Source organism: Pipra filicauda, unplaced genomic scaffold (genome assembly GCF_003945595.2).
Source record: "Pipra filicauda isolate LSUMZ 115617 unplaced genomic scaffold, ASM394559v2 scaffold35_size7292922_pilon, whole genome shotgun sequence".
Classification (NCBI taxonomy): Eukaryota; Metazoa; Chordata; class Aves; order Passeriformes; family Pipridae; genus Pipra; species Pipra filicauda.
The window spans coordinates 1,096,097-1,123,787 of NW_024104487.1; the positions used below are offsets into that span (position 1 = coordinate 1,096,097).

The 27,691-nt window shown below is 38.4% G+C and overlaps 1 protein-coding gene across 10 annotated transcripts in view; it reads right to left on the reverse strand.

Moving 5' to 3' along the window:
• Positions 1-27,691, reverse strand: part of KDM4C (lysine demethylase 4C) — a 260,988-nt gene that overhangs the window by 178,327 nt on the left and 54,970 nt on the right. For all 10 annotated transcript variants that reach the window (XM_027752199.2, XM_039384505.1, XM_039384504.1 and 7 more), the window contains exon 9: positions 25,953-26,090. In XM_027752199.2, the coding sequence (XP_027608000.2) occupies positions 25,953-26,090 (138 nt within the window). The remainder of the gene's footprint in view (positions 1-25,952; positions 26,091-27,691) is intronic.

Sequence of the window (27,691 nt, forward strand, 5' to 3'; positions counted from 1 at the left end):
AGTTGAACATACTCCGAAAGGCTCGAGTAGATCAAATGGTAGCCTCAATACCATTCCAGTATTTAGCTGATTGGTCCTGCTAAAACACAAATTCTTTACCTTAACTGCAGTTTTATGATGTGTTAATTAGATCACACTAAGTAATTTCATCTCATACCACATATTTTAGCGCTGATCTATATAGGCCTCTGATTCCTTTATACACTTCTTGACATGTGCTTAGCAGCACACATAGTATAACAATATCACCTTGGAAATAAGTATGTTGTCACAGCATATAAACAATGATCTTGCATTTTTTAAATACAGTGTTTTCATAATGCCTTTTTGGTTTGTTTAAACTACAAAAGGATTCAGGCTAGAGATAAACCAGACAAATAAAAGGAAATAGTACCTACAATGTATTCTAAAAAAAAAGGGAGTTGTAATCAACATCAAGTCTTCTCCTTTTTTAAAAGCCATTTTCACTAAAACTCAACATATTTAAGTTACGAGAAAAAAAGCACACTACAAGTTGTGACTTCCTGTACCTTTTGTCTTGCCCACATATGTATTTTATTTAAAATATTCATATATACCACCAGGGTATGAGAACTACTTGAAAAGGAAAAAAAATAATAGGTACCATGACAACACTATAAAGTACAATTTCAAGTCTAGTCCCAGAAGCATGGGACCTCACAAGACCATCTGGTTCAACATTTCAGGACAAAGGCAGTCAAGATTTATTTTCCACCTGAAGTCACTGCAAATTTCAAACACTGGCTACCCTGAATAACTTTCCTTTGAGCCTAGGCACAAAGTCACCATGCCACAGTGTGGTGAAAAAAAAGAAAAAAGTTCTTCAATACATCCTAAATACAAATAAAGGCTATTAAGACCTTAAACTCCATAGCTGAATCTTCACAGCACACTTTAGTCTTTTTAGCATATGATTTCAATTTCTGTAGGTATGATGGCTTATAAGCCCAACCTAGTTTTTTCACATCTACCAAGAACTTTTGTTCACTATGGCCAACATAGCTAAGTAAGAAGATGACCATGTACTTCCCTCCATCATACTTATTCACTGAGCATTCTCTTCAATAATTACTAAGCCTCTGGAATTTCAACTCCTGCAACACCCTCTGGTCTTCACCAAACCATATAGTGTCCATGAAAAATTATGAAGAATCCAGGAAGTTCTGAACTGCTAAACTATCCTTTTATAAACTCATATTCCTTCTAAGAGTAAATGCATGAGTAGCACTAAAACAATTTTTATTCTCACTTCTTGTAACTTTAAATAGTGCATTCATATCCAGCAAAGAACTTGTATTCAGTTTTTGGCTACAGGAAACAATCATAGGATACCAGTAGTTTCTAAAAGTAACAAAATCTTGAGTTCTACAGTAACAAATAAAAGACTTACCTTAAAAAAAAAAAAAAGAAAAAATAGGAAAAAATTTTAAAAGTCTTTAAAAAACAGGTTTTCCTCATTTCACTGCATTTAAAATTTCAAGAAGCTATGTAAATTTTACACACTAACGAAGCCCTCAAAAAAACAACACTTAATGTGTGATACCTGACTTTACATTCCTTCTTCTGCAAAGCTATTTACCACATTCTTTCAGACTCTGCAGAGAAGAGTTAATTCAGCATTCTCAATTATTACTAGTTTTGAGAAAACTGTACCAATTTTAACTTCCTTTCTAAAGTCCTACAATAAACTTCTTGTATCTTATTTCTTGAGACTCACAATAACAACACACTTAAATCTGGCCGTCTGAATACTCCTTCAGGATTTTTTTAGCATATATTCACATATTTTCAATTATTTGCCACTGATACAAAACACAAAACAGATAGCATGATAAAGAGTTTATACATTATTTTAAGTAACAAACTAATATATAAGTTACATAAAGACAGAAAAATAGAGCAAAGTAAAAAATTTCCATTATTAATTATATTTTTAACATGAACATTTGCTGATCATTTACACAAAGATCCAAATTCACTATTGTTCAATAAAAATAGACTCATTAATACTTGAAAATTGCATATGGTGCTTTTTGTACTTCACTTCTTGCTGTATCATCTTTGTTAGTAGGACATTCAAGAATAACAAATAAGTACAATTACCAGTTTCCACTAATGACAGGGAGACCCACTGTGCCTTATTTTAGGGAAGTAAGAGATGAATAAACATGGAAAATAAGCAATTATGCTGCTTCACACTGCTTTTACATAACATCATTTTTAATTACTTTGAAAATGCTTAATCACACACAAACTTGAAAGGCAAGCATAACCACAGGCTAGGCAAACACACAAATGTGTGCCCACATACAAAGGCACTGGGGAAACAATTTCAAAAGCAAGATTATTTTAGTGTCAACTATCTTTCCAACCTATGCATACAGGCAGGACTAGTCGTAACTGCAGAAAGCAGAAAGACCTGATGGAAATTCACAGAGTTGCTTGCTGGTATGCTTTCATCATGAAGAACAGTAAAACCAATAATCCAATCACAAATGAACTCAGAGGAGATACAAGGACCAGACACGAGACTACAGAAAGGACATTCACCTCAGGACACAACCGCTACAGATTTCTGCCTAATTTGTCAACATCCCATATAATTTTGATTACATCTAAAACTCTCAGGTGTGAATAGCTCAGTGTTTTTAAGCTGAAGCTCTGATATAAAATTGTTTATATTGGTAAAAAAACTTCAAAGTTTTCAAACCGTTAACCCAGCACTGCCAAGGCCATCAATAAACCATTCCCTAAGCACCATATCTGCAGGTCTTTTAAATACTTCCAGGCAGAGATGGTGACTCAACCGCTTCCCCTGGGCAACCTGGACAATACCGGACAACCCTTTCTGTGAGGAAATGTTTCCTAAACCTCCCCTGGTGCAATTTGAGAGCATTTCCTCTTGTCCGATCACTTGTAACTTGGAGAAGAGACCGACCTCGCCTCACTACAAGCTCCTTTCAGGCAGTTGTAGAGAGGGAGGTCTCCCCTTATGACAAGCTGTGTGACAGAACTGGCATAGAACCGCTATGTTACCGGTATCATCATTTCTAACAACCATGCCCCCCCCACCTCTACTTAGTGAGTCAACATCAGATGAGTCTTTCTGAACGAATTTAGGTAAAGTAAGCGTGAAAGTTTAAAACCTGGCATTTGAGGCTACTGCTTAGAAAGTTTTTGTCTTGCCTGGGTATGTGTGAAGACCACTGTGAACTCAACTAGTTGAATTTCTGCAGCTTTCTAGCCCAGAATTAAGGTTCATGGTAAATGCCTGTATTTAGTTTTACAGCCTGGCTTTCTGCTCAGCTCCTCTGCCCTTCATAGTTCCCAGTAACCTTCAAGTTATATGACTTCTCCTTCACATGCACAGATGCAGGCGTAAATTGCGTGTTTACCACTGCACACTTACAAATAAAGGCACGGATATCACCTGCCTTGGCTCAAACTGATCTTAAAAGTCTCTTCTCAAACTGCTAATAGTACCAACAAGGAGAGGGGAAAAAGCCCAAAGTAACAGCAGTAAACCTTAGCACAGCGTTCATGCTCTCAGTCAGTACGGCTGGTCTTTCATTCTGGATTGCTTTCCACAAAGACCCTTCTATCAGCTGGCAACTTCCTTGCCAGACAGTTATTACGAGGGCATTCTCTCTAGTTTGAGACTGTGTGTCAGTGTTGCACCAGCTACTAGGGAGAAGGCATAGAGCACGTTACAGGATGCACAAGGAAACAACAGGATTATGCTGCGCTGTAGTAAGCATCTCGGTAGCTTCTGAAGGTAGCGTTGGCAGCTTCTGAGGCAGCTAGAGTAAAAAAAAGCACCTACACCATTTTAGGACAACATGTGAGGGCTGTTGAGGTTGGATTTCCTCAGGGAAAAAGGAAAAATCCAAATAAAATTGGATTGTTGTCCATGTAATAAATATTACTACATACAAGACAGTTTCACACACACACACACACACACAAAACGCATGATTTTGGTTTAATAAATGTATATGTGTTAATTAACAAGCTTTCTCTTCACAGTGACAACAAGATTACTAAATCTTAATTAAAAATAAAAATCCAAATGAACTGCAGCAGCATAATCAATACAAATTACTATTATTTAAATTAAGCAAAATTTAATTAAAGACATTCCCATTAAATTCATTATCTTTGGATTCAAAGCTTTTCCAATTCAAACTGTTTTGTAACAATTTTATAAGTAGCACAGCAGTCAGTAAAATTTCACATTACTCTAAATTAGCTAGACATTAAATATGCTAGACACGTATTTTTTATGAAACAAAATACTGATTATGTTGCATATTGGAGTAAAGTAACAAAGAGTAAGAAAAATCCACATCACTCTACAGACTGATTCTATACAAAGACATATGCTATCACTGCCCATTTAATTTTGGTGACCCATGTTAAACAAAGCAACTGAATGGTACTATTTCAGCTGTCACTTCTCTCCACACGCAAGACAAGCACTTGATGAGTCCATGGCTGAACACTGGTCTCACAGAAAACGTGAACCTTCCTACAAAAAATTTGCAGAGCCCCAAAAAGGCAGGAGTATACCAGGATCCACTGGTAGTCATTACTACCACAACAATTCTGTCTGAAATTAAATAAAAAATTGCTTGCTTTTTAGAGATGCTGAATTACGCAAGCTGTCACTAGGACATGAATGTGCTCAGCACTTTCCAAAAGTTAGAAATATAAATATTTACTTAACTGTAGAATCTTGAAAAAATATACTTACATCAAAGTAGCTCAAAAAATACAAAAATCAAAAAATCATTATTCCATAACGAAGTTTGCATTTCATTTATCCAGGTCAAAAATGCTGCAAGAACAGATTTTCTGGAATTTATTTTTGTGGTAGTTTGGTCTAGGCCTTCCTTGGTGACCAGTTTGTAGCCAAGGAAGTGCTCAGATTTACCCAGTATTCCCTACGATTTTTACGTAAGCCAGGCTATAAGAAGAAAGGAGGGAAGGCCTTCGCTCTCTTTCCTTCCGGCGGCTTGGAGGTGCAGGTTCCCTGCTGTTGAGTCTCTCGTGTTGGGGAGTGAGGCCTGGTAAGGCCTCACAGACCTTGGGAGACGGAGGTTGCCGGTGATCGTTCCAGCGTGACTTTCCGTTGTCCCAAGGAGAGTAGTAAGATAGTCTTTTGCTAATTCTTTTAGTTGCTAGATCTCGGGCTACTGATCGGGATATATATATATATATTTTATTTTGGTTTTGTTCCTTTTTCTCTTCCCCCTTCCCTTTCCCTTTTCCTTGTGAAATTGTATATATACATTTCAATTGTATATAACTGTAATATAAGTGTAAATATATTTAAATATATTGCTTTAGCTGTCTCTCTCTCGTTTTGGTTTTCTTGGTTGTTTTTTTCCCTCTTCTCCCTGAGGTTTGGAGGGGGGGGGACGGACTTCTTGTGGTAAGGTTTGGAGACTTGGCAGGGAGCCAGCTTCAAACCATATCACCTTATTTGGTGTTTCTGCCCAGTTATCTTTGGTTTGCCACTATTGTTTGGGAACAAGCCTGGGAAGGGAGCCAAGTTGGTGTAAATACTGCCCATTGTTTGGGAACACTACCGGGAGAGCTGCCAAGAACCTTTTGTTTATATAAACATAGCCTTGTTTGGGAACAAAGGAAAAAAATATATAAACATAGCCTTTTTATTCATTTTCTTGGTTATTTTGGCCATTTTTATATATGTTTCTGGGTATCCAGTGAAAACTAACCCTGAAGGCATCTATCAATATCTGCCTTTCCTTAATTGTGACATCAAAGGCCTAGTGATCGTGGTCCCTAGGATCAGAATTGGCCCCAATCCTTACCTAAATTGTTTAGCACCGGTTCTACTATTCCTAAAAGCCATGGAAGTGCTGTTTAACATTGGAAAGGTGGTGTGGTACTGCTTTCCTTGTTGCAGGAAAGGCCGAACCTCAAAGGGATTTGCTGGAACTTCGGGAAGGGCCTTGAGAAAACCAGTCTCTGGATGGCAAGGAATCTGGGCCAACTTTGGTAAACTGGTAGGGCGCGTGACACCTCCCATTAGTTGGGACTTCACACCAGAGCAAGTGTTTGATCCTGACGAGATGGCACGTCGTTTGGCAGAAGGGTGTTTTTCTTACAAGGACCCAAATATGCAGTTTTTTGCTTTGTACTGGGGCCTGGCGAGTGTCTATCGAGCTGCTGTGGACTATGCTCAGAAGGCTAAGGCTGATGTGGAGACTCAAACCCTGCCACCTGAGACCAGCGCCACCTCTACTACATGCACTGAAAGTGGAACTCAGACTACACCACCTGAGATACCTCTCGCCCCTGTAGTGAAAAGGAAGTTGTGGGTATCGGTGCCCGACGGTTTAAGTCTACGACCAGATGGAGATCAAAGCAAGTCAGAAGACAACGGAGAGGGGACTGATACTGATACCAGTGCCAAAACTCCACCTCTACCTCCATGAGTAGTAAAACCCCCGAAAGCGGAAACTACAGTTTTGTGGTCAATGACCCCAGCAGAACTCTGGGACTTACAAAAAGATTACACTCGTCAGCCTGGTGAGCGAATTCTGTCATGGTTGCTCCAATGCCGAGACCGTGGGGCTAGAGGTCACATATTATCAACTGCTGAAGCAGAACAACTAGCATCCATCTCTGGAAACCATGAACTTGATCGCTTAATTGCAGAGGCGAGACCTGACCTCAGTCTTTGGGTGTAACTTGTCTTAGGTGTGAGACAAAGGTTTCTATTTAAAGACTATTTACCGTGCCCCATGAGGAAGTGGACCAAGGTAGAAGATGCCGTCCAGTACCTAAGAGAATTGGCATTGTTGGAAATCATGTATGATGACTCTCAATACAATCCCGTCGCTGATGACCCAGAGGATGTCACTTGCACAATGCCCATGTGGAAGAAGATAAACCAGGGTGCTCCTGCATCATATGTTCATACCTTGGCAGGAATAACGCTTCCAAATATGCAAGAAACGCTTGTGGGCACGCTGTGTACGGTTCTACAACATCTAGAAGAAGCAATAGAATCTAGGAATGAGTCTTCTAGAGACTATTTGGATTCTAGTTACAGATGAATAGCTGAGAGAGAGGAGCCTTATGGGCACTCTGAATATGAAGATGACTACGAAGACCACAGGGACAGACGCTACAGAGACAGATCAGCAGACCGGTCTCGACCACAGTCTCGATCTTGGTCCTGGTCCTGCTCGTGATCTGCTTCCGTCACACACAGAAGGAGTGAAAACCCTAAGCGTAGATCTAAGTGCAGTGAACTGTGGTCCTACCTGCGTGCCCACAGAGAAAACATGAGGAAGTGGGATGGTGAACCTACTTCCAGACTCGATGAGGCCAGAGTGAGAGAACTAAAACGCAAGGAAGCTGATAAGAAAGTCATCTACGTGAGTCGTCTACTGCCTCCGGCCAATTTGTGATAATCTCCAGAATGCCAGGGCGATTCGAGTTTCCCAGTCGTACATGCTGTGTAATCAAGGCTATCCACTTGCTCCACGTAGCATCGGTGGCGTGATGCGTAGGGGGTACCTTCCCTTTGAACATCCAATTCAGGACTGGTAGTTGGGAGCTAGGAGGAGCTGTGTTTCAGTGACAACCACTTCTGAGGCTGCTTGTATGCCTTCATAGGCCGCCAGAATTTCCTATTCAACAGGAGTATACTTGGCTTCAGAACCCCTGTAGCTTTGGCTCCAGAAGCCAAGTGGTCGCCCTCGTGTCTCACCAGGCACCTTTTGCCAGAGGCTCCAGGAGGGACCTTTATCTCCAGCTGCAGTGTAAAGTACGTTCTTCGCGTCTGGTCCCATCCGAACTGGTACAAGAGCCACAGCATGTGCAACCTCTTGCTTGATCTGTTTGAATGCCTGCTGCTGGTCAGGACCCCATTGAAAGGTATTCTTTTTACGGGTCACAAAGTGAAGAGGGCTCACAATCTGGCTATACTCAGGGATATGCATTCTCCAGAAGCCTACTGCCCCCAGGAAAGCTTGTTGGTCGGCAGAGCCATGGTTACAATCTTATTGATGACATCTGTTGGTATCTGGTGTCGTCCATCTTGCCATTTCACCTCCAGGAACTGGATCAGCAGTTCTTCTTGATGGCGAATTCTTCTTGATGGCGAAACCGGCGTCAAGGAGAATGTGGATGATTTTCTCTCCTTTCTCGAAAACTTCTTCTGCTGTGTCCCCCCATACAATGACGTCATCAATGTACTGGATATGTTCTGGGGCCTTGCCCTTCTCCAGTGTGGCCTGAATCAGTCCATGGCAGATGGTTGGACTGTGCTTCCACCCCTGGGGCAGTCGGTTCCACGTGTACTGCACACCTCTCCACGTGAAAGCAAACTGTGGCCTGCACTCTGCTGCTAAGGGAATGGAGAAGAATGCGTTCGCGATGTCAATAGTGGCATACCACTTCGCTGTCTTGGACTCCAGCTCGTATTGGAGCTCCAGCATGTCTGGTACAGCAGCACTCAATGGCAGCGTGACTTCATTCAAGCCACAATAGTCCACGGTCAGCCTCCATTCACCATGAGACTTACGTACAGGCCAAATGGGGCCATTGAAGGGCGACTGTGTTTTACTAACCACCCCTTGGCTTTCCAGCTTGCGGATCATCTTATGGATGGGGATCACAGCATCTCGATTTGTCCGGTACTGTTGCCTATGCACCGTCTTAGTGGCTGTCGGCACTTGCTGGTCCTCGACTCGCAGTAATCCTACAACAGAAGGATCTTCTGAGAGACCAGGCAGGGCAGATAATCGTTTGGATTCCTCTTCAGTCACCGCAGCTATACCAAAAGCCCATCGGTACCCCTTCGGGTCCTTGAAGTATCCTCTTCTGAGGTAATCCATGCCAAGAATGCAACGGGCTTCTGGCCCCGTCACAATGGAATGCTTTTCCCATTGGTCTCCTGTCAGGTTAATTTCAGCCTCTTCCACCAACAGCTCTTGAGACCCTCCTGTCACCCCAGAAATTGAAACAGTCTCTGTGCTCACATGTCCTGAGGGCATTAACATACACTGTGCGCCGGTATCTATCAAAGCTTGGTATTCTCTGAGGATCCGATGTGCCAGGCCATCGAACCCACACAGTCCAGTAAACTCTGTTATCTTTCTTGTCCCTCTCCTTCTCCTGGCAGAAGGCAGGGTCCCTCTATTGGTTCTGGTTGGAGCATTCACCATCAGATCTTTGCTTCGGCTTGTCAGAGGCTTTCTTGTCATCCTGGAAACGGACTCCAGTCTTCCTGCGTCTGGGGGATCTCAGTTCTCTTTCGAAGAAATCCACATCTACCAAACTGGTAAGGTTTGGAGACTTGGCAGGGAGCCAGCTTCAAACCATATCAATTTCCATATTCTATCACACAGAAAAACATGAAATTCACAAGCATGACAATTTTCGAAAGTTTTCTTCACCTAAAAATCCCTCTGAATTGCACCATAATTAAAGCAAGGAACTCATAATTTTAAATATCAGATTTAATAACACTGAGGGGCAGCTTCTTTTAAAAAGCCTGACAGACTAGGTCTGTAAGATAAAGAAACTACCAAGCAAATTTGTCAATGCCATTAAATAAAAAGATGAAAAAGCCCTGAAGGACTGCAAAGATCTTTCAGCCACAGCCACCAGAGGACCATGGAAGATTTTAACCTTTTCCGGGCAGAAGATCCTACAGTAAGAAAAAGTGAAGATTTATATCTGAAAAATGTGTGCCTCAGTATGTCTCTGATATGTTTCTAAGCTTAAGAAACAAATATTGAAATTATTTAATATTGAGTATATATATTACTTCATTTTTAATATATATATTGTTTTATTTAATATATCTGGATGCACCACTCTGGCAATGGGCTAACTGGTTAAAAGTTTTGAATCCAACCTGCTGCCCTCCTGCAATACATGGGGATGTACTTTATTTCAGAGGCCAAAGATCTACTGTGGTTAAAGATTAGAAAACTTTTCTTAGATTCTTCCTGTCAGTGATTTGGCCATCAGACACTGGTAAATATCACTAATGAGCTTCTACACTTTTATTCTTATAGACTCCATTTTTGTTGAAACGTGAGGGAAAGGGTAGAAATACAGCAAAGCAAACCATCTACCTGTTCTGCTGGCAATATTGCAATTATTGTAAGTAAATATACTTTACTAAAATCCTCTAAATTAAGATTGTGCATCACTTCTTTGTTTAGATTTATTGATTACTGTTCTTTCTGATCATTTTGTAAACTGAGATAGGGAAAAAAATTCAAATATGCAACACTTTTTCCTAAAAAGACACGAGTGATCAACACTCTCTTTTATAGGATGACCTCACCTGTTTGGTTTGGTTTGTTTTACAAGACATTGAGGATTTAGAGATCATAAACAGAAAAACTATGAAACTATCCTGTTTTAAAAACACTATCACCATTCAATCAAGTCATATGAGGAGTTGCTGATGACTATTCTATCCCATATAAATGCATGAGAAAGTTTTACATTAACATTTCCTCTTTTTTAAACAGATGATGAACTGTTTGATAACAATTTAAAATAATGATTTTTTAAACAAAACTATTTTTATAAGAAGAATTCAATTACAATGCTCTTGAAGTATAAATTTTATAAACTGTAGTATAAATATAATATAAACTTAAATAGTAAAGTAAAACATATACAATTTTTAACAGCTCCTGCAAAGAGAATCATGGGAAGAAGAGCCCTGTAAGCATACCTGTGGTAACTCCCTAACCCTCAGCTGCAGAATCATACATGATTCAATCAGGAAACTCATCATCATCATGGCTAGGCTTCGCAAACAAAGATTTGGGAAGGCTCTATCCACATTTGTTACAGGCACGCTGGTGGCTTATGAGGCCAATACGTGACAGACAAATCCGATTGCAAAAGGCACAGCAGAAAGACTCCTTAGATGGTATATTCTGCAAGACACGGTTCTTTCTGCGTTGCCTTTTTTCCTCGAGAGTGATCCTGCGTGTGTTCTCAAAGGAGACAGCTGCGTTATAGATGGTGTGTCTCCAGGCCTCCCGATTTGAGGCCAGAGTAGACCAGTTATGGTGATCAATATGGCCAAGGTTGAGATGTTGTTTCAGGGAGTCCTTGTATCAGGAAACTAACTTGTCCATAATTTACCATTACCTGCTTTGCTCAAAGCAAGAGAACAACTTCCACCAAATTCACAAACTTTGTACAAGTAACGGTAACAGAACTCACCCCAATTTCCTAAAATTGTAGAAACTGCATTTTCAATTTGAGAAGGCAACATGTGAAGGACAAAGAAGAGTTCTAGAGCAACAAAAACCTCAAGAAACATAAATTAAAAAAAGGGGGGGGGCTAATTTGGCAATTAGAATTCTTATGTGACTGCACCAGCTCTCTTGAAAGCAAAAAGGGTTAGGGTATACCAAAACCAAAATAACTTCTGGAAAGTCAACAAAACAGAAATTAGCAAACAAATCAAAGAAAAATTGGTCTATTTCCAATCAGAGATACATAAAAGGCACACACATTCTCTGAGCCAAGATATATTTTATAGCTGCATTCCTTTAGAAACAACACTTTTTTCCTAAAAACCAGTATGTATTTTCAAGGAATTCATTGAGTAAATTACCTACTTCAGCCTAATCAGGGAATACAAGCGCAGAATCTCACAAATTAATCCAACAATTGACCTCTCCAAGACGTATTGTTGATCTGTCTCTTCAGCCCGCACTACAGAAGAGTCAGATCCTGAAGTCAAACTTGGAAACACTTTGCTCAGTGGGGCTAGCTGCACACAGTTTAACAGTTTAATAAGGATTAGAGGGTGTAGACCTGTGGGGACCAAGTAGTTACGAACAACAATAAAAGTATACAAGGACCTATACTGAACTAGTGCTTTATTCAGGCACTAGCAATTACATTTTATTTATGCAGAATACAGACCTTTACTAAAAACCTGGGGGGACCTGACTGACAACTTAAGTTTCTCCTTTCTTACTAAACTCAATGAAAACTTGATTTTAAATGTGCCTGCTACAGCTTTAGAGAAAACGTCAAGAATTTTACTCTCCAGCTCTGGACCAAGACCAACATAGTCATATTTTAAAGGCACAACCATCCCAAATTCTGATTTTATTTCTGCATTAAAAAAAAAAAGTCCAATATATGGTTATTGTACTGAAATCCAGTTTAAATATTTTTTTTAAATCTTTACTATATTTTTTCCACCAAATTCCTTCTGATTTTTCAGAAACTAAAGTATGAAACTTTCAATACCCTACTTATTTTTATTCAGTTTATTAATCAACATTTGAGACCATTCCTTGTAGGAGATTAAATTCATTGTGCAGTCAGGTATGTCTTTTATACTAACCTGTTTGTACACAGGTAAAAATTATTTATCCCCTATAGCGAACAGTGCACTGAAATAGCAAGTACAGAAATTATATTTGCACCTCCCTCAGTCCCTTAGACAGCAAGCAAAACAAAAACGATCATCCTCTTACTCCCTGCAAACTCCATAACAAAATATTTTTAACCCTATTATCTTTTTGCAGATAGACTCCATGTAGGGCATCCCATTTCAACACTTACAATTTTTTACTGTTCATTATTGTTTACTGTCATCCTGATGTCACATGCTAAAAATGTCACCAAGTATCTATTTTAAGAATCACCCAAGATTTCTTCCAAAGTCTGGTATTTGTCATAAAGCTCTCAGCATTTCTTTCCCATTTTTTTCATGACAAAACCATTTTAATAATTCCACCACCTCCAAGCTACTTGCTTTATAATAATACATTACAGAAGGTAGTTCCATGACACGCACACTTTCATGTCAGGTATCTGTGTTTTAATAGTGTCCTTCTCGAGGGTTTTCTAGTAATGGTTAGACTTTGCCTCCCTGAAGTAAACAAGTCACCTTTCTCTACCTAGCCTGAAACTAGTATAAAATATAGTAACCCTGACAGCCATCCCCTTCTTCTTTTGTCCCATCTGTCTGACTGAAAACACTCTTCTTCTTATGCCCAGCAAGATCTAGCACATTAGTTCTTTATCCTCTTCTTATCACCCCTTTGAAACTATACTTGCACCTTAGAGAGAGAACTGAAGATGAAGCAAGAACAGATTTAAGACTTGCTTCAAGCCAAGACAGCACTCTTTACATCTTCTTTATCCCTGGAATTTCTTCAGCAAAACTTCAACACAACAAAAAGTCACCTCTAGTTAGATATCTCACCCAAAAAAGAAAGGTAACTATGAATAATTTTGTGAAGATTTTGCCAAAATGCGTTCTGTGTAGACTCACTCAAATCCCACTACTCTGACAGCTATCCACCCAACAGTGCTCACAGACCATTAACAGCATCACCTAGCACATTGTTTCATATTACAAGGTATTCTTAAATCCCAGCATTCAAAATACTTTAAATATGCTTAGTTTAAACATTGCATTCATTACAATAAAGTACTAGAATTATTTTTAACTGATTTTAATTTTTAAACACATTTGCCAAAGAATTAGATGACAGTCTGTTTCAAAGACATTCAATAGACATACTAAATGCCACCTATCTGGATTTTTTTGTAAAATCTTGTCCAATCTTAGACTCTGAAATAGATTCTTATATCCTGATAAACAATTTAATTATTATACTTGGCTTATATATTTAATTATTATACTTGGCTTATACACTAAGCCAAGTATATCAACACCCTGTCATCATCTACATAAAAAATGGAGAGCACAGAGAAGAGGATTTGGGGGGTTACTTTATTTTAACTTTCCCCTATAAGAGTAAATTTTTATAGAGTTTCTCTCTCTCGATTCTTTGGAAACAAACAAAAATTTACAAAGGTTAGATTTCTTCTCTACATATATCATAATTTATCCCACAGCACTCATAATAATGGATCAAAATACCAAGACCTCTACATCTTTCTTACATACTGCAATTGTTCTCAACAAACTTTGAAAAAGCCACCAAAACATTGCATTTATGGTACTGTACAGTAACATATTCAGTAGAAGTAACTCAAATAACTTAATGGGAATAGGGTGGAAAAGCCAGATCTAAGCAAAATGAGAAAAAAATAATTTTTTTATCTCTAATTCAGATGTTTGCGGGGTATTTCAAACTGGACTGCCCTTTAGAAGTAGGCACTGTTCTAGCTCTCTAGGGCAAACCAGCTTTTTATATATATAGATAAACAGATATCTATGAAACTACAGGTCAAAATTCTCCCCCAGAATCCCAAGCACGTGGCATGCCACATGGTAAGATAGGTGATCTTATTAAGATCTAAAAGTCGATCTGATTGAGGCTGTTGAACATATGAGACCATAATACATACAAGCCAACAAACAGAGAGTCTTAACTGAAGTTATTTGGTTACATTGGTTATAAATTTACAAAAGAATGAAGTAACTTACTGCACTCTAAGAATGTATGCAAGGTCTTGTAATGAACCATATGGAAGTGAACTTTATCTAAAATTTTAATGTATCCTTTTAATGTATCTGAGTTAGAATCTGGGTTGTTTCTCCCAACAACCTGAAAGCTGTTCACACTTCAGGCAGAAAGACAAACCTTAAAAACTGAGTACAACCACACTAGCACTGAGGTCTTACTTTAGCTTTTTTTTTCTTTTTGCTATAAAACATTTCAGAAAATTATTTCTCCTCCTTTTTGTAAAGCATAGCAGTACGTTTCACTATGGGTTTTATCCAAAATCAAACCAGTGCAAGTTACACAGTTCATTTGAGATGACTTCAAGCCTCAAAAGGAAGCCTGTAAGCGGAAGAGTTTCAAACCTTAAAAATTTTTAACTAGTAGCATATAAACACATTCTACTAACTCAAGTAGCATGCACAGTGAGGGCACTAAACCTGCAGTTGAGGCATCTGCCTGTGTTCAGCTTCGATTTCACATATCTGCTAGGCTACAAGGCTCATTTACAGTAAAAATAATAACTACACTTTACCCACCCTGATGTAATTACCTCAGGATGTGGGTATTTATTCCTCCTCATTCACAGAAGCCTTATCTATTGCTCTTAGACAAGCATTTTGAATTGTGCATCTATATTTACAGTTTCTTCTTTCAAATGAAGGAACTAAAAACATTATGTGAGTTTCAAATAAATGATACTGCTATTCAACCTTTCTTCTTCATTTTTAGATCATATTCCCCAGACTCAGAAAAACAAAGAGAAAACTGCAAGTACATGCTTGTCTCTACAATGTTTGGCCTGAGCCAAACTAGCAACTCTATTACCAACTGCAGGAGAGATTCACCTCCAGCAGAGGTGAATCCTGTAGACAGTCCCAGTAGAAAATCATATTCACACAAAGCTTTATCACTGTATACAAAAAAAGATGAAAAACAAAAAAAAAAGGAAAGAAAAAAAAAGCAAAACCCACAAACAAAAAACCAACCAAACAAAACAACTACAGCAGAAACATCTGAGTTCCAGACCTGCCACAGGCCAACAGAAACGGCATGGAAGAACACGGTCAGCATGGTTTTTAGTAGCTTGAACTCTCTGATGATTCAAACACAGAGTTAAAATGGTTGTAAATTAAAAAAATAAATAAAGACAAATAATCACGGAATCACAGAATACGCCGAGTTGGAAGGGACCCACAAGGATCACTGAGCCCAACTCCTGGCCTGCACAGTAGTAGCAGTATTTGGAAGTGGGCTTGGTTTATGAGAAGAAAGGTTGGGGGGTGGTGGTTTTAAGGGAACTGAACCCTAAGACTTAAGTCACCTTTTGGGCTATCACAATAGGTCATTGCCCAGTGCCAAACTGCAAAATTAATCTAGCAAGGCTAGAGAACTGACTTCCTCTTAGACTATGAAAATGTAGTTAATTTTTAGACTGAGTCTTACTTCTGTAAATGGTTTAAACAAAAGAATACAATGACAGATGATTCACTTCAATTGCATGAGCAAGCACTGACACCTGAACCACATTTTGGTATATGTGGCATCTGACTGAGTTCTAAATATTGCACTGGATTCACGGAGATTGGTACTCTTCTGTCTAGACAGAGCAAGGAAAAATACCTTAAGCTATCTCAGATGGTGCTGGATACCTGTGTTTCAGCAGCTGATTTAAGCCCAAAGAGTCTACTTTGTGAACCTCAAATTTGTGAAAATTTCTCGGTTCAAATTCTATTTTCTTTAAAAAGACAGAATGAAAATAATCTCTCTTTACAGGCAGTGACATTAATACATGGACAGAAAGGTACCTAGTGACAAGAGGTTTTCTTCAGAAAATTTAGAGTAATTATAATCTGCATTCTGATGAAACGTAAGAAAAGGAACTGCACTGATTTACGCAAAATTTTATACATATTATATTCTGAAATGGCAAGTTTATCGTAAATTATTGACTTTTTCTATGAAAAAAAATCACTTCATTAGTTGAAAGCTGCTATAAAGCAAAATCTTCTAAACATCTACTAAGCAGGCTAACTTGGTACATTTATTACTTTGATGAATGGAAATTCTGTGATATCACTTAGGAAAAAAAAAAAGAAGATTAGATTTCACCACTTGTAGTCACTCACAGTTGTAAGAAGGTACCCCAACGTTTAAAATGTTATTTTATGGAATTCTCCTCTCCTTACTTAACCAAAACTCCACGTGAGAAAAACAGAAAAAGCAGTAGTATTGTTGGTTTTACTTTTATTTAATAAACAGTGCAGCTTGCACGAGAACTCTGTGATAGAAACGCACACACATAATGATATCCACACATACTGTAGCATCACACAGAAAAAAAGTTAGGCTAGGTACAGTTGGAAAAGTTTCATGAGAATACACACAGAATACACTACTCACAGAAAACAACAGTACTTGCATATAACATAGCTTAGACTGTGAGAACACAGGAACACTACCGTAAGACATTTCAGAGTATGGATTTACAACCAGGTGGTCTACCAAAATGGGAAGCTACAAAAGAACAACAGAAAGTTATTCTATTAGAGCAGGTGATCATTACTACTCCTTTCTACTCCTGAAGCCTAATAACAATTCTTAATTCAATATGCCACAGTGCTAGAAGTCCAGAACTCTGCAAGTTACTGCCCACTGAGAGACTGACAATCTCCCATATTAGAGTGAGAAATTTTAATAGCCACTGTTCTCAGGAAATTATGAGTTTTTGATGCAAGAACCAAACAGGGGCAGTAAATGATAGCAGTAAGATGAAAAAAATAAAAGTAACAGATTAACATAAAAGAAATAAACATTGAAAATAAAAGAGAAAATTCTATGACAACTGTAAAGCTGAGAGTGGCACTGTGATTATGAAATGAAATGTCAAAATGCAGAATGTAGAAATTTGCTCTGAAGTGGTGTATTAACAATCCAGACAAGAAACGGAAAGCATGTATGGTTCCCGAAACCTTGTAAAATTTCATTAGCAGGCAAATAAATGATATAAGGTGGCTAATTATGATCTCACAAGTAAAAACATTAATTTATACATCACTAATGATGCTGATATTGTTGCAGACTGGAATCAACTGCATCAACATGCAGTGCTTTAAGAAAAATTTTTCAAAAATCAAACCAATAAAATAAGCTGATATAAGAATGACTCATGAGCTTATGCACATAGCTATTTCTGACATTCAGTACTAATACAGTGCCGTAGGGATAGGAAGATACTTTTTAAGCCTACACCTTTAAATCACTCACCCACATTTTAAAAAAAAGTGGTAAAACTTTTTTTTTTCCAACAGACAACTAATATGTTATTGTACAAAAGAAATCTAAACATAATCCTCATTGAAAAAAATATTACATCAGTAAATTATGGAAGGTGGTAAAGTTGTTTTTCTGCAGTAAGTATAGCTTCTTCTCTGATAAAATCAATAAAGTCCTATATATTGTCTCTCAATATATATTTCAATATATTGTTTTTGATAAGTTGGACATGGCTATCTTCAAGACAATGACTCTCTTTTACCCAAATAAATCAGGATATTAAATAACTTTTCTTCCCTTTGAAACAGTCACAACTGCTTGAGGCTGCTGCAGCACAAAACAAAACATCTTCACACAGGTCTTGAAACAGTCAAGCTGAAAATCTAAGCCAAAGTTTCATTTAACAGCCTGTCAGTTTTTTGATGTGAAGCTAATGAATGCAGTGGCAAACAAATCCATCAAACCTAACATCAAAACAACTGCACTTCATCCTACCAAAGGGAAAAATACAACCTGCAGGCCAGCACTTTGATCTAACCTATCCACAGAAAACACGTTGCTAAGCAGCTACCACGAAAGAATGCATGAGTAATTACTGGCTTAATTTTATGAAAGAGAGCAATAATACTGAAGTAGCCCTAGCTTCAAGTAGAAAAGGTTGGTAGACTTCTCTACTAAGGTTCTACATATCAGCTAAACAACAAAAAGGTTTTCGAGCACCAGCATCTGAAAACAAATCACGTCTTAAAAGAGCTGCAGTACAAAAGAATCATTACAATGACTAGTAAAATCACCTAGTGTGACACTATCCCTGAGAGAAGGCGGTAAAATTTACATACATTTATACTGAGTGAAAGTCACCAAGTGGTTCCACAAAACAGACACATCAAGAAATGAGAGCAGTATTTGGAAATGTCAGTACTTTCTCTGAAAGCTTGTGAAAGTATGGACAAGGTGTGACGGATAGTTGTGACATGAGAATTTGGAACAGCAACACACAGCTGGGATAGAATTAATTTTCTCCCCAGTAGCAGGTATAGAGCTGTGTTTTGGATTCAGTATGAGAATAATGTAGATAACACACTGATGTGTCTTGGGTTTTGCTCAGCAGCACTTATTCCAATCACAGACTATTCCATTTCCCATGCTCTGACAGCAAGCAGGGACACAAGAAGCCGTCAGGGAAGATGGTGGAGACACCTGATCCGAACTGGCGAAAGGGATGTTCCATACCATAGAATGTCAGGCTCAGTATTTAAACTGGGGAGAGTTGGCCAGGAGGGGCTGATCATGGTTGTGAGGTGAGTCTAGCATCAGTCAGCAAGTGGTGAGCAACTGAACTGCACATCACTTATTTCTCTTGGGGTTTATTCCTTTCTCTCTTCTTGTCTCTTATTTAATTATAATTATTATTATATTATAATATTCTATTTCAATTACTAAACTATTCTTATCTCAGTCCAGGGGGTTTACCTTTTTTCTTTTTTTCCAATTCTCCTCATCCCACCATGGATTGAGGGGAGCAAGCACTTCGTTTCAGGCTGGGGTTAAACCAAGACACAAGGGAATGAGGGGATTATAAAAAGTAACCAGTGGAAAATGGAAAGAAATAAACTAAAATAATCACAACTGTATAAAGAAGAATTAGAGACCTCTAACCAAAACTGCTTATACCACCAGTCTCCTGGACATTTCCCTACACGGGACCTCCATCTCATCCCAGCTGTCAGTTCTGTAAGTTTCTGTCCTCTATCAGGGTAAGATGGGACCATGTAGTCCAGAAACTCTACACAAGGTCAAAGGATGTGCTTTTTAGGAAGATTCCCTTCAACTAGTAACTGATTTACCAGCATCTAAGTTTCTGAAATGTTTACAAAACAGCAGCAAGAAAAAAAAAATAACAGGAATTTCAAAGGGGGAAAAAAGTGTCTGTACCAAAAAAGCAGAGGATTTTATGCAAAATTTAAATCCGTTTTTGGTTCCCAGTTTCAAATTATAGTGCATAAAGTTCATTGGTCCTATCTACCACAGTTAAAATGTGGACGGGTGAAAATCATGCCTGAGAACTCCAGTTTGGCACCTTGCAAGAAGGCAACATTGGCATTCATTAGAAATAGCTATTATAACTAGCAAAAATATAAAATTAATAAACATAGAAGATACACAGAGTATCTCTGGTGTCCAACCCTGGAGATAATAAACATTAGGAATACAAGATATTTCTCAGACTAGAGAAGTGTCTTTTATCCAATTGCTTCAGAAAGATTTTCAGACATAGAAGACCTATGTGTAATATTTTTATTCATCAATTCTAATAACTGAACATGAACCCTTTTTCAACACACAAGTTATCTAATCAACACAAATCAAAGCAGATACCTACAAACCATACAAGCTAATAGCCACAGTCTCATCTGCTTTCCTAAAAATAACAAAATCCACTGGAGTAAGGAAACTGAAAAATGAGATTCATGCAGCTACACATTTTCAGCCTACTCAAGTAAATGCAGCTCCATCAGGAAAATGACAAAATTCACAGAAGCCTGAAGAAATATGCTATCTGCCCCTATTTTGTGCCATTTAATTTTTTTCATCAATAAACAGCATTCAACAAATCAAAGCTCCAGTATGATGAAGATGACTAAGAGTATCTAAAGCTTAGAGTGCCTCTCATCCTCACAGACTGTTACAACACAACTACTTGTATTTCTGAGCTAAATCTCCCTTTGTTTCTCTAAGTCCTACCATATCCACACAGCAGCACTTCACCAATATGCCTCTCCACATCCATTTGCAAAGCATCTTCAGGAGAGCATGACTGATTGTTCCTTCCACCAGTGTCTCCTATTTCTCTTCCTGTGTGTTCTTTGGAGCTGGGAGGCTTTTAATATGCCTGTTATTTATCTAGTTCTATTGTTCTGGGACTGAGGTTTTTGTTTGGGTTTTTTCTTAATATAGTTTTTTACTTTTGCTTAATTCTGTCCAACTTAATTTTGTCCAAAAGTGAGCTCCAAGCAGCAGCTGAGCTGTAGCAAACAGCACACTGGAGGTGCCACCTGGTATTACTTTTGGTATGTTGTCCCCTGAGCGAGTCTCACACAAACTCTAGAAAACAAGCTGGAGTATACATCCCTGCTCCTAGGGTTCAACTATTACATATAGTTAGGGTACACAGAATGAAATCAAGACCACAGGTTTAGCATTTTTAAAGTCAGAAAATAATTTATGAAATTTGTATCCAAAGTCTTTGCTTAATCAAAGTTTCCAGTACCAAGGGTCATAATGATCTCTTATTTAACATTTAAATGTGATTTCACAGAATCTTTAACACCATCTCATTTAATTCAGGAAAGCAGTATCATCACACAGGCTAAATATTTACTACAACTTTAACAAAAATCTTTTCTGGAATGTTTTTTTCCCAAAAATCTATGAAAAATATTGACTTCATAATTTTTTCTTTAAAAGACAAAAATCCAGCTGTAAGCAATTAGAAACTATCCTATAAAAAATAAAAGTGTTCCTGTAGGAAGACAAATAGTCATCAGTATACAATATTCTCTAAGGAGAATACAGCAATGAACTGACCTAGATATTGATGCATTTTGCTGACACAGACAATTTCTGCAGTACAATACAGGAGAACTACAGGATCCCAAACATTCAATTAAAATTCTTGCACATTACACATAAAGAAAGAAAAGATAAGTCAAACACAGTATCAGCAGTTTGAAGAATAACAAATGGGACTGCAAGGTTGTGCGGGTTTTGTTTTTTTCTTCTTTCTGTTTTTAAATAAAATTACCATACCTGCAAATAAAACTGACAAAATATCAGTATTTTTTGGGCACACAGATGTCTTACCTTTTTAATTAATACTTTCTGGAAGTTTCCTAAGGTTGTGATAAAACTAATCATAGCTATCCTTTATGGCTTCCCAGAAAAACACCTGTGAGACACTGGATTATTATATTAGTTATCAGCTCAGACCAACTCAAGGCAGTGAGGGGGGGAGAGAGAAGTGACAGGTTGAATTTCACAAAGGTGCCTGTGATGCCCTGTCCTACATTCCAGCCCCTTGGAGCCTCCCCAGGCAGTCCCAGAGCAGCTGTCTGTCACTGCACACCAGGAGCAGTGCCCCACATCACACCCCAGAGCCTCTGACCCAGCCCTGGACTGGTTGCCAAAACAAATAAAACAGCAACATGTGCTCTCCATGCCGTTCTGGACTTCTGTAGCTGGATCTTTGCTGGATCTAGGGGTGGTAGCTATAATTCTCTTTTTCTCTCTTTCTTTTCTTCTTCTCCTAATCTCCTTTCTTGATATTTTGGGTAGCTTAGGATGGGAACTTTGCTAAGATGTATGGGTTAGCATGTGCTAAGTCAACGCTTCGTGGAAAGCTTTACTTCAGTTGAATGTTACCCTTTAAACTTTTGCCAAATTCTGTTATTTTCTAAAGTTTACCAGTAAAAGTACCTCCTGAGAAAATGTGGGCAGCTTTTTTCCTTTGCAATCTCTCTTAAGGTGTTAAAGGAACTAAAGGCTCTTCTAATAAATTTGGTAGATAAATTGTTGGAGCCTTGTATATTTTTAAAGTAAAACCCATTCAGTGAGCTCGTCTTACAACACTGTAATCAAGAAACATAGTACAATTATACAAAATCAGACCGTAAGTTCTTTGGGGGGGTGGAAGGTACCTTAGACCTTATAATCTTATACCTTATCTTAAATATTTATTACATGGACAACAATCCAATTTTATTTGGATTTTTCCTTTTTCCCTGAGGAAATCCAACCTCAACAGCCCTCACATGTTGTCCTAAAATGGTGTAGGTGCTTTTTTTGCTCTAGCTGCCTCAGAAGCTGCCAACGCTACCTTCAGAAGCTACCGAGATGCTTACTACAGCGCAGCATAATCCTGTTGTTTCCTTGTGCATCCTGTAACGTGCTCTATGCCTTCTCCCTAGTAGCTGGTGCAACACTGACACACAGTCTCAAACTAGAGAGAATGCCCTCGTAATAACTGTCTGGCAAGGAAGTTGCCAGCTGATAGAAGGGTCTTTGTGGAAAGCAATCCAGAATGAAAGACCAGCCGTACTGACTGAGAGCATGAACGCTGTGCTAAGGTTTACTGCTGTTACTTTGGGCTTTTTCCCCTCTCCTTGTTGGTACTATTAGCAGTTTGAGAAGAGACTTTTAAGATCAGTTTGAGCCAAGGCAGGTGATATCCGTGCCTTTATTTGTAAGTGTGCAGTGGTAAACACGCAATTTACGCCTGCATCTGTGCATGTGAAGGAGAAGTCATATAACTTGAAGGTTACTGGGAACTATGAAGGGCAGAGGAGCTGAGCAGAAAGCCAGGCTGTAAAACTAAATACAGGCATTTACCATGAACCTTAATTCTGGGCTAGAAAGCTGCAGAAATTCAACTAGTTGAGTTCACAGTGGTCTTCACACATACCCAGGCAAGACAAAAACTTTCTAAGCAGTAGCCTCAAATGCCAGGTTTTAAACTTTCACGCTTACTTTACCTAAATTCGTTCAGAAAGACTCATCTGATGTTGACTCACTAAGTAGAGGTGGGGGGGGGCGTGGTTGTTAGAAATGATGATACCGGTAACATAGCGGTTCTATGCCAGTTCTGTCACACAGCTTGTCATAAGGGGAGACCTCCCTCTCTACAACTGCCTGAAAGGAGCTTGTAGTGAGGCGAGGTCGGTCTCTTCTCCAAGTTACAAGTGATCGGACAAGAGGAAATGCTCTCAAATTGCACCAGGGGAGGTTTAGGAAACATTTCCTCACAGAAAGGGTTGTCCGGTATTGTCCAGGTTGCCCAGGGGAAGCGGTTGAGTCACCATCTCTGCCTGGAAGTATTTAAAAGACCTGCAGATATGGTGCTTAGGGAATGGTTTATTGATGGCCTTGGCAGTGCTGGGTTAACGGTTGGACTTAAATGATCTTAAAGGTCTTTTCCAATGTAAATTCATTTTATGATTCTATAGTATTTCCTTTGTTTGTCTTGTTTACCCTACTTGTATGGTATAAACAAATACAAAGAAGTTTTATGAAGAAATAGTTCACTACCTTTCTCTTAGTTCTTCTCTTCTTAGACATTTCCACTTTCCACTTAAAAAAAGAATTCTACTATTAGTAATTCCTAGCATATTCTTTCACTTGAAATGAGGAAAAAAGTAAACTTTAATTCTCATTCTTGTGGTAATAAACGATAAAAAATAAGCAAATAACATTAAGCACTCTGACCATTTGTCAAAGAAGCTGCAACTCATATTTTACTATCGTATCTAAGATTTCTCTATAGAGAAGCCATTATTGGTCCAGATGCCACTTTGAAGGTTTTAGGCATTTAAATTTAACTGCACACACCAGACTTTAATTCTTATATATACACAATACTGCTCCTATGTGCAATAATAGCAGAGCACAGAATTCAGTCTCATAAGACGAAAGTTTTATCCATATGCTAGAGAATTTTGACAAAATAAAACAGTGCTTAGGCTGTACATACCAAGACTTCCTAGCTAAAATTTCAGAATTTTAGAGGCACTTTTGGAGTGATGAAAAGCAATACAATTACATTAGCTTTAAAAAATTATCTTCTAACTCTGCTGAACTTAAAGATGACCTTAAGTTTACAGTATAATACAACAACAGAGACGCATGCTGGAGGCATAAAATATTTAATTTTTTGTACTGGGGCAGCTGTACACCAAATAGTAAACCATTTTTTAAAAACTTAAAAAATATGAAGCCAGTACACTGACAGGGAGGTACCTGCAGGTAGCACTACCTCAGCTTTGCTCCACAGTTGAAGACGAATTTTGCCATTCTCAAAGTACAGCTGAATCAACTTTTGAGCTGCATGACACTCGTACCTTTCAAAATCCAGGTCATTTAGCTGGCACAATTAACTTTTGTGTGTTCATGGTTCTACTATCCACAGGAATTTCAAAGGCAAAATTATCAAATGCATAAGTTTTAGAGGTTTTAAATTAACTCTATAGTTGCCACCTTATCCACTGGCTATTAAAAACAGAACTTTCCTATTAAAGACCAGCCTGAACATGCTGGATGCATGCAGAGATTTTCAACACTTTCACTACTGTTATTATGTGCATACTGAGCACATTAGTGCCTAAAATCAGAAGTTTCAGCTATTTGAGAACTTTCTCATGAAGACGTTCCCCAGTCTCCCATGTTTAACAAGAGTCCACAATCATTACTTGGCTGTTAAACCACCACAGATGATTTTGCTCTTTATTCTATGTTATCATATTAGCTAATATAAGGACATCTCATTGGAAAGGTTTTTCTCAATAACAAACAAGTCAACACAGAAAATGCCTCTGACTTAATTTCTGAGTCATCCAAATCAAGGCTTATATAAGCCTTAACACTAATAAAAGTCACAGAATATTGAACAACAGTAAAAAACTTCTGCTGAACAAATTGTGCAGTTTCTTGATCTTGTGTCTTTATGCCATTACTTATACATCCATCAGTGGATGGCTAGAGGCTGTTCAGAAGGGATAGGCAAGGAAGCAGAGGCAGTGGCGTGGCTCTGTACATTGGGAGTGTTTTGACTGTACAAAACACTAAGATAGGGATGATAAGGCTGAGTGCCTATGGGCAAAAGGAAGGAAGATATGCACACCACAGAACAAGACTGCAGTCTAAAATATCTTCAGTGATACACACCTCAGTTCCTTTATTATCTTGTACTACAAGTTTTCTGATTACAGTAAAGATGAGAAAAGTTGAATTTCTTTCTTTAAACTTTAAGTTTCATTATTTCTTTCCAGGTATCAAAATTCCTGGTTTAACTAAAGTGTTTTCACAAACAGTAGAGCTTAAAGGAGATTTAAGAGCAAAGGCAGTTGTCTTCACATATACTAACCTCAGTATATGTAGCTTCAGCTTAAAAAATCCATAAATAGAACTAGTTCTGAAGAACACTATACACATTAACCTGCAAAAAAACCTCACTACTGAGAGGAATGCATATTGTTGGAAGTATAATACCCACTATAAAACAGCAACTATAAATAAAATTTCAATGGCAGTGTAAGGTACTACCTGATCTCATAGTTCTCCCTTTCTCATCAGCTTCCATAGATTCTCACAAAGAAATAACCACAAGAAAGATTTCCTTATACATCAATTTTCTACAGTATGACTTACCAATTTTGCTGCTTTCCCATAATCAATCCATCGAATGGTGGCAAAGTTTGTTGACTCTGCACAGTTAAATCCATGGTTAAATCCTGCATGGTATCCATATGGGAAAGTGATCATAAATTCTCCTGCCTCTTGTGTAACCTGTAACATTAAAATAAAATTAAAAAAATCCAAACAAAATAAATAAATTTTAAAAAACCTCAAAGTGATCCACATTACAAAAGCAGTTCTGGTCCTAAAGCAATGCAAACTACATTTGCCTTTACAACTAACTGAAAACATAGACGTTCTTTTCACCTTGCAGGGAAATGAGATTAATGCAAGCAGAAACAGTACACTTGAGACAATGTTCTTTACTATAAAATACATAGCTGCATGTAATACTTTACAAATTCAGAAAGAACGTTCAAAATAGTGAATCTTGAAAGCAGGGGTTCAGTGGTAATAAAATCTAGAAGTAAAGGGAACTAGAAAAGACAGTATGAAGAATATATCATTCTTACTGGTTGAGAGGAAGCAGACATATTCTGGATCAAAACACCCCAATTATCATTCCTAAGTACTCATACAAATTAATTGTAGAACTTATTCTGTCCACCACCCTGAAGAAGTTTCTCTAAAGTGGCACCAGAAGTTTTCTTCAAAAGACTGGAGAGAGATCTTATTCTCACCCTTCTCTCCTATACTCACTGATTTCAAAAACTGTGATTCAATGACTTGCGACTGAGAGCCTGATTAGACTTTTAAGTTTCTTCCTATTCTATTCTATGCAAGAAAGCATAAAGTAGAAGAAACTCTAAGGTGATGAGCCTTAGCGGTTTAGGAAAACAATGTTGTTCATCCCAAAAGAACACACTTCGGCAGTGTCTTTAAGTGGGAAGAGGGGGAAGAAGAATTAATGAAAAATGCCATGCACCAATTCTTAGGTCTTATGGCTGTGGCAGTGTGCACTCCCCAGTCCAAAGCAATACCCACCAGTGGCAGTCATGATGGCTGCATATGGTTTAAGATGAACTTTGTGAAGATGGGTGGCAACACAGTGGCCAGGGGTTGTCTTGTGCAGTGACCCAGATGTCCTGTTGGTATGTGAATATGACTGTAAGTCAACCATCCTCCTCCATAAATAGTGCCCCAGCCCATGGCAGAGGCTGCAGCCAGCATCTCCCCTTGAGTAGGGGCACCTCTCAAGGTTACTCCTCAGGGCTGAGAGACTTCTTGCCATGTCAGATACTTGTTAAGAGAACTGGGAGTAAGCATACTGAAACTTTGTCATCTTAGCTAAGTGATGTAAAAGGTTGATAGTGCATGTATAATCCTTTAGACATGAAGAATTGACCAAGTCTGGTGACAAAGCCTCAATCCAGCCCCTTCTAAACTGCCCTGTGAAAAGAAGCTCAGAAAGCAGCAGGGTCCTCTCTGAACCTGTGACTCAAGAGGACGGTCTCCCTGACAGCTCCAGCTGATCCTATCCCCTACACAATAAATACTCAAGTGTAGTACGTGTTCATCAGATCTTGTTAAACCACTGTCACAATGACCACTAAACTCTGTTCAAACTCCAGCAAGTAAACTGCAGCACACTCTTTCCACAACAACAGCTGCTACCACCAAGGGGATCCCTTGCATTGGAAATCCTATGTAAAATGTCTCAAGATAAAGCTATTAAAGCACCACTTTAGACATTAAATCAAAACAAATTTTAATCTGCCACTGTCCTTCCCCTCTTCCTCTTTAAGCAAAAT